Source organism: Armigeres subalbatus, chromosome 1 (assembly GCF_024139115.2).
Source record: "Armigeres subalbatus isolate Guangzhou_Male chromosome 1, GZ_Asu_2, whole genome shotgun sequence".
In the NCBI taxonomy this organism is placed as follows: domain Eukaryota; kingdom Metazoa; phylum Arthropoda; class Insecta; order Diptera; family Culicidae; genus Armigeres; species Armigeres subalbatus.
This window is the reverse complement of record NC_085139.1, coordinates 298398890-298407207: the sequence shown is the minus strand read 5'-3', so window position 1 is coordinate 298407207 and position 8318 is coordinate 298398890. Positions and strand designations below refer to the sequence as shown.

The 8318-nt window shown below is 47.4% G+C and overlaps 2 protein-coding genes across 2 annotated transcripts; both read left to right on the top strand.

Annotated features, from left to right (window-relative positions):
- Positions 1-2120: 2120 nt before the first annotated feature.
- LOC134207496 (uncharacterized) lies at positions 2121-3734 on the top strand. The gene has a single exon (XM_062683205.1). The coding sequence runs from the start codon at positions 2121-2123 to the stop codon at positions 3732-3734; it is 1614 nt and encodes a 537-aa protein (XP_062539189.1).
- Positions 3735-5925: 2191 nt separating this feature from the next.
- Positions 5926-7761, top strand: LOC134207494 (uncharacterized). Its single transcript, XM_062683204.1, has one exon. The coding sequence runs from the start codon at positions 5926-5928 to the stop codon at positions 7759-7761; it is 1836 nt and encodes a 611-aa protein (XP_062539188.1).
- The last annotated feature ends 557 nt before the right edge of the window (positions 7762-8318 follow it).

The window sequence follows — 8318 nt, the reverse complement described above, 5'->3', positions numbered from 1 at the left end:
TTAGGTGATTTCCATGTGGTCTTGTGGATATTTTTGCGGGGAAAGAAGGTGCTTCGGACTACCATTCCGCGGGAGGCTGCAAAGTTTATGCATCGTTGGCCGTTGTCGTTCGATACGGTATGCAGACTATTCGGTCCGATGACCGGTCTATACATTTCCTCCCTTCCTACCTGAGCGTTCATGTCACCGATGACGATTTTGACGTCCCGCAGTGGGCATCCATCGTATGTCTGCTCCAGCTGCGCATAGAACGCTTCTTTCTCGTCGTCGGATCTCCCTTCGTGTGGGCAGTGCACGTTGGTGATGCTATAGTTGAAGAAACGGCCTTTTATCATCAGCTTGCACATCCTTGCGTTGATTGGCTGCCACCCAATCACGCGTTGGCGCATCTTTCCCAGCACTATAAAGCCTGTTCCCAGCTCGTTGGTGGTGCCACAGCTTTGGTAGAAGGTAGCCGCTCGATGCCCGCTCTTCCACACTTTCTGTCCTGCCAGCAGATTTCCTGCAGCGCTACGACATCGAAGTTGCGGGGATGTAATTCATCGTAGATTATCCTGTCGCAAACTGCGAAGCCTAGCGACTTGCAGTTCCATGTTCCAAGCTTCCAATCGTGATCCTTTATTCGTCGCCTAGGTCGTTGCCGATTGTATCGAGTCGTATTATCTTCTATGTCGTTCGTAATAGTTATTTTTAAAGGCGGCTTATTGGGCCTGCGCAAACCTCCTGTCTCGTCGGAGGGCCGTTGTGTCAGGGCTGTTAAGCGTCCCACCTAACACCAGGACGTGGGCTTGTGCACTTTGAGCGGCACACGGTCGCTTTGGCGGAGCCTACTTGCGGATTCATTTAGCTTTTTATAGAGGTTTAACAGGGCCCACTGTCAAACCCTACCACGTCCTAGGCAGGCGCCACAACTCGCAGATGGCCTGGGGAGGGATCGTCAAGCCCTTGGACATAGTCCCTGCTGCCCCCGAATGTTTGAAACTTGTTTCCATTAAATGAAAGTACTATGCTGCTGCTAAGGAAGGCGCCGCAACGCAAAATGGATTGATCCGTACATAAAATGACGCATTCATACACCAAAACAATTCAAAAATAATTGAATCTCAGTGGTTCAAATCTGCAGAAAATAACAGGTCTAGTTTTAATTCATTTTCTAAAATTTGGGAACTTTGTGGCCGTGCAGTTTGCGACGTCAATCGTCTAAACGCATGTGCTGTGGAGTGTGGGTTCGATTCCCGCCCCGGTAAGGAGAAAACTTTTCGTAAAGCGGAAAGTTCTCCACTGGTCCACTGGGTGTTGTGTAAAAATGTCCTTGTCCGTTGTCTCATTCTAGAAGTTAAGTGTTCAGTCTGTGCGACCTCTGGTCGAAGACGGTGATTCTGTCTTTTCTGTCTTTAAAAAAAAAATACTCACCCTGTTGCGGAACCACTGAGCACAACGGAGTGTGTTCGGTACCGCCCGTAGATGTCGGGACAGATCATATGACAAACAGCATGACGTTACAGTGACATGTGTCAGAGGAAGGTGATTAGCGAAAAATGTGAATCATATCAGTACAGCCGTACAATATTCTTATTAATAAACAAATATTAGTTATTTATCGCAGTCAGAAATAGTTTCCAAAGTAGGAATTTGATTCTAAGGGCAAAGGTGCCACAGAAGTGAATTGGTAGCAGATTTAAAGCTAGGTAAATTGAATTGTAATCTAAGAATGAATTTCGACGGTAAATACTTAACCCTGAATTATTTATAGATATCTATTCGCTAATAGTACGGTCCGTGGTAGTACGGTTGGATTTTTCTTATTTCCTAAAACTAGTAATTAAAAGTAAGTAAATGGATTAAAGAACCTTGTGAACACGCGAATTTGTTATTCTAAACATGCAAATTAATCTTAGGTTTGCTTACGCAAATTGTTCAGGAATGAAGTTTCGGATTTATAACTTGCGGAAACACGACAATGTAAGTTAATTTAAATAATCTGTTATCGTTTCGTGAGATAATCATAATATAATTGCAGCTTTGAAGCTGCGTATGCTGCTGTCAAAACGTGTGATCCACTTTCCGAAATCTATCCGAACATTCTTCAAAGATTGTCTTGCAGCCTAGTCGGACTGAAGATGTCTAGCGGTCTAACCAAACACTGCAGTAAGTGTGACCGACCGGACACGGCAGACAATCTAGTTGGGTGCGATCTATGTGATACATGGATGCACTATGGGTGTGCGAAAGTCACAGATTCCATCGCGGACGTGAATCGGAGCTGGAAGTGTGAAAGGTGCCGTGGTCGTGAGGAAGATACGATTTCCCGCGCAACAACCTCGAGTAGGCGGTCATCCCGCGCAGAACTCGGTCTGATGATGATGGAAGAGCAGAAGGCATTACGGTTGCGACGAATCATGGAGGAAGAGGCGGCGAAGGCAGCCGCCAGAAACCGGATCGCCGATGAAGAAGAAAGGTTTCTACGCAAAAAGTATGAATTGCTTCTGGCCGAAGCGGACGAAGCAGAGGATGGAGTCAGTCGGAAATCTAAACTGAGTAGTCGAGCAAGCCGTGAAAAAGTTCGGTCGTGGCTTAGCGAGCAGGAAGTCGGCACAGCTCAGCAAGGGACAGTGCCAGCCAGCAAGCGGGCGCCATCGCCATCTACAATGTTAGCTCAACAGTCGACAATTCCGATACCAACTACCACACCTGTATTTGCCGCCAGTACACCGGTCATCGTAGAACCGCACCCAGCATCCACTTCCACGCCAAACTCAGCCGATGACATCCAACAAGCAAGGAACCAAACGCTTCCGCCTAAATTGGTACCAGTAACAACAACCGGTAATTTCGTTTCCCGTACCGAAATAACATTCTCCAAACCTCAATTACCGTTGGTGAGTACACCGTTATTGGTCAGATCCAGTTCTTCTAACGGGATGAATAGTATCGTCACAAGTGGTGTTGGATTAGTTCAGCAGAAGAGTGATCCTCCGTCGATTGTCCACGAGTTGCCATCGTCTACTCGCGATCATTTATCAACGAGCGATGCTGGTATACCGATAATAACAGGCAGTTCAGTAAAACGTGACAATCACCCAGTAGTATTAGTTTCTAGTAGTAAGCAGCCAAATAGTGAAACTGTAGGTGTCAGTATGGCAAAAAGATCTTCCCTTAACTATGGATGTCCTATTGTATCTAGCGATAATGCCACTTTAGTTGCCCCCAATGCATTGGACCAAACGCTTTTTTCAACTGTCGGCCACACAACAATGGGGAAAGAGGGAATTCCTTTTCTGGGAGGGCCTTCGTTGAAGTACAGTGTTGCTGCTGTTGGAGATGCTTCGAAAATATGTGCACCGATGACTACTAAACCGTTATCATCGTTTCGTATCTATGAAGACTACCTGCATAAGCACTCAAACGTTCCGTTGTCGATACCAGTAGAGAGTGTGCCATTGCATAGTTCCAGTTGCCAACCAACGTGGGTCAATAATGGAATTCCCAGTACAGTCGTAGGGGGTACAGTTCCAACTAGTGTATCCAGCAGTCTAGTGCATACGGCTCCGTCGGCGCCAACCATATTCAGCATACCAGTTGTCCAAGCAGTTTCAGACCTGAGGCCTACGATTGTTCCCCCGAGCGGTGGAATACAACAACCACAACAATCGACTACTCCAACCCGAAGTGGACCGTCCGGCGAACAATTGGCTGCCCGACAAGTGATGCCAAGAGAACTTCCAATCTTTTAGAGCGACCCACAGGATTGGCCCCTATTTCATAGTTCGTTTAACAACACTACTGAAGCTTGTGGGTACAGCGATGCAGAGAATTTGGCGAGATTACAGCGTTGCTTGAAGGGGAATGGCCTGGAAGCAGTAAGGAGTTGATTGCTGATGCCTCAGTCAGTACCATATGTCATGGAAACAGTGCGGAGACTGTACGGCCGTCCGGAAATCCTGATGCATTCTCTTATGCATAAACTGCGTGCCGTTCCATCTCCGAAAACTGAAAATCTGCAATCACAGATAACATTCGGTCTGGCGGTGCAAAATGTAGTAGATCATATGACTATTGCCAATCTCGGGGACCATCTTTGGAATCCTACGTTGCTTCACGAGCTCGTAGAAAAGTTACCATCGCAACTTAAAATGCAGTGGTCGTATTTCAAGAACCGGTACACCTATACAAATCTGGCGGTATTCAGCGCATTCATGGCAGAGCTGGTGGTTATGGCTTCCGATGTTACACTTCCATTGGAAGCTATAAGTTTGAATACCAAGAACCAGAAACCGGTTAAAGATAAACCGAAATTATTCGTACACTCGGATGATCCACCGGAACGGAAACTGCAAGAAAAGGAATCTGCTTCAAGTGTCTTGGCGAAGAAAACATGCGTATACTGCGACAACGCAAACCATGAAATTGCGCAGTGTAGGCTATTCAAAGCGCTCGATATCGACGGCAAATGGAAAGCGGTAAAACAGAAAAACCTCTGTAGAAGTTGCCTGGTACCGCATCGAAAGTGGCCATGTCGCACGAAAAAAGAGTGCGGGGTAGACGGTTGCAGGATCCATCATCACACTCTTTTGCATTCATCAAGGAGCACATCGCTGACAACCGCAGAATTGCGTACTATGGGTTCAACCGGGAATGCATCGAACGTAGTGCATCAGAATCTTCATTGTGCGATGCCGTACTCCTTGTTCCGATATCTGCCGGTAACTGTACAAGGTAACGGCCAGCAAATCCGTACCTATGCCTTTTTGGATGACGGGTCTTCATCAACCCTTCTCGAATCTAACATCGCTTCGGCACTTGGCATCACGGGGATAACTGACAACCTCTGTTTGAGTTGGACAGGAAACATTTCGAGGGAAGAAAAAGAATCACAACGTGTCAGCCTTATTATCTGCGGCGGGGGTAAAAAGTTTAAACTACACAACGTAAGAACAGTGCAAGAGCTCCGATTACCCACACAGACGTTGTGCTACGAAGATCTGCAACGTTCTTTCCATCATCTGAAAGGTCTTCCTATTCACAGTTATACAGATGCGACGCCGGGGATCATCATCGGCATAGAACACGTCCGTCTTCTCACGGCTCAGAGAGTGCGCGAAGGAAGAGATAACGAGCCGGTCGCGATGAAAACACGTCTCGGTTGGTGTGTGTTCGGGAAAAACTCCGACACAACTGCAACAATAGAGCAGCTGAATCTTCATCATGACACGCAGGCAGGGAACCGAGAGCTTCACCAATGGATGCAACAGTTCTTCGCACTGGAGGAGTCAAGCGTGGTAGTTGTACCAGAATCTGAAGATGAAAAACGAGCGCGGCAAATAATGGAAACGACCACTCGGCGTGTGAATGGGGCTTTCGAAACTGGTTTGTTGTGGAAGTACAACCACACCCATTTTCCCGACAGTTACCCAATGGCATTACGGAGATTGAACGCGCTGGAGAAGCGATTTAGCAAGGATCCGGTTCTCGGAGCAAGAGTAAAAAAGCAGATCGAAGAGTACGAAGCGAAAGGGTACGCACATCGTATTACGCCGGCAGAGCTCCAAGCAACAGAACGGAGTAAGGTTTGGTACCTACCTCTAGGCGTGGTACAGAATCCGAAGAAGCCAGATAAGCTACGGTTGATTTGGGATGCTAAGGCGAGAGTTGGAGGAACATCATTCAACGACATGTTGTTGAAAGGTCCGGATCTTCTGGTGGGACTGATGTCAATACTGCTCAGATTCAGACAGAGAAACATTGCCATAGTAGGAGATATAAAGGAGATGTTCCACCAAATCAGAATAAGACACGAAGATAAACAAGCACAGCGCTTCCTATTTTGACAGGATCCAGAGTCGGTACCCCAGATATACGTAATGGACGTTGCTACATTTGGTGCAACATGCTCGCCATGTCTGGCGCAGTTCATCAAAAACAAAAATGCCAACCATTTCACGGAATCATTCCTCGGGCGGTGAAAGCTATCACGGAAAACCACTACGTGGACGATCTTTGGACAGCGTAGATACGGTAGAAGAAGCAGTGAAGTTGATCAACGAAGTGAAACAAATCCACTCGTATGCTGGTTTCGAAATCCGTAATTTCTGTTCCAATTCGGCAGCAGTTCTTGGTAGTATCGGGGAACCGGGTGCCCCAGCGGAGGTATCCTTAAATCTTGAAAATAATCTTGGGACAGAGTGTGTTCTTGGATTGGTTTGGAGACCGACTGAGGACGTATTCACCTTCGACCTGAGCTATATGAAGGAAGAAATTAAGAAGCTGATTGCAGATTCAGCGGCACCCACCAAACGTCAGGTTCTGCGTACCGTGATGTCGTTATTCGACCCACTGGGATTAATATCCCACTTCGTAGTGCATGGGAAGATTCTTATGCAGCAGATCTGGAGATGCGGAACAGACTGGGATGAACCCATTGCAGGAGAGTTGTTGCCAAAATGGCGTTATTGGTGTCTGTACATGCAGCGGCTTGGAGAAGTGACTGTGCCTCGCTGTTTCTTCAAAGGGATGAACAGCTATGCCCTCGAAGACGTCGAGGCCCATTTATTTGTGGATGCCAGTGAGGCGGCTTGTGCTGCAGTTTTGTATTTACGATGCATTCAGAACAGTGTTCCCAAATGTGCTCTAATAGCGGGCAAAACAAAAGTCGCTCCGCTAAAACCGATCTCTGTACCCCGTTTGGAGCTGCAAGCGGCTATGATAGGAACGAGGATGATGGACTCTGTGTTGCGGTCTTTGGATATCCATGTTAGCAGGCGATATCTCTGGTCTGACTACTCCACCGTGCTTTGTTGGTTGCGGTCCGATAGCCGTCGATATTATCAGTTTGTGGCTGTCCGAGTGGGGGAGATCCTCACGTTAACCAGTGCGGATGAGTGGCACTATGTGCCATCGAAAATAAATATCGCCGACGCAGCCACGAAATGGAAAGAAGGCCCTAGCTTCGATCCGAACGATTCATGGTTCACCGCACCGGAATTTCTGCGCAAGTCCCGGGATGAATGGCCAATGGAACCTGCGCAAAATGGATCAGAAACTGAAACTGAACTACGCTCTGTATTCCTATACCATGGAACAGTGCCTCAACTGTTATTGGATTTTAACAGGTTCTCCAACTGGCTCCGCCTAGTGAGGACAGCGGCTTATGTGCTGCGAGCAGTGCGCAGATTCAGGGGCGAAAAGTTTCTCCGTCCTAAAGTCTTGACCAAAGAAGAACTTTTGGAGGCAGAGAACATGATATGGCGTCAGGTACAGAACGAAGCGTATCCGGACGAATACGCAATCCTTCAGCGTAGTTTGACACAGGTCTCAAATCCAGTTTCAATCCCGAAGTCGAGTCCGCTGTATCGGCTTTCAGCATTCGTAGACGAATTTTGCGTGGTTCGAATGAATAGTAGGCTGAGTGCAGAGCAAACCTTATCGTATGGATTGAGGCATCCGATTCTACTTCCAAGACTGCATCCGGCGGTTCACCTTCTGGCGGAATATTACCATCGACGATATTTGCACGGTAACGCAGAAACGATTTGTAACGAGATGCGCCAAAAGTTCTTCATACCAGGGTTGCGAATCCTTATCCGTCAAGTGTCAAAGCAGTGTTTAACTTGCCGTATCAAGAAGTCGGTTCCCCAGCCTCCTATGATGGCTCCTCTACCCCAAGCTCGAACTCAAACTATGGTAAGGCCCTTCACTCACACGGGAGTGGACTACTTCGGACCGATAATGGTTAAGCAAGGGCGAAGCTTAAAGGTAGCTTAAAGGTGGGTGGCTCTGTTCACATGCCTCACAGTGGAGATAGTGCATAGTCTATCCACTCAATCGTGCATAACGGCCATAAGACGCTTCGTGGCTCGCCGAGGTGCACCAGAATCGTTCTATAGCGACAATGGCACAAACTTCATAGGTGCGAGTAATCTTCTGGCAAAGCAAATTCAGGACATTCAGGAAGATTGCGCGGTAACATTTACCAACTCAAACACAAGTTGGAATTTCAATCCACCAGCGGCGTCCCATATGGGCGGTTCGTGGGAACGAATGGTGCGTTCCATTAAAACGGCTATGCAGGCTATTTCAGACCATCCCCATCATCCGAGCGATGAAATTCTGGAAACGGTGGCCTTGGAAGCAGAATCAATAGTCAACTCTAGGCCGCTTATATACCGTATATACCATTGGATTCATCGGAAGAGGAGTCCCTCACGCCAAACCACTTTTTACTCTTTGGTACAAAAGGTGTAACACAACCAGCGACACCAACTACTGTGGCAGGAAATATTTACCGGGACAGCTGGCGGCTCGCACAATGCTTAGTCAAC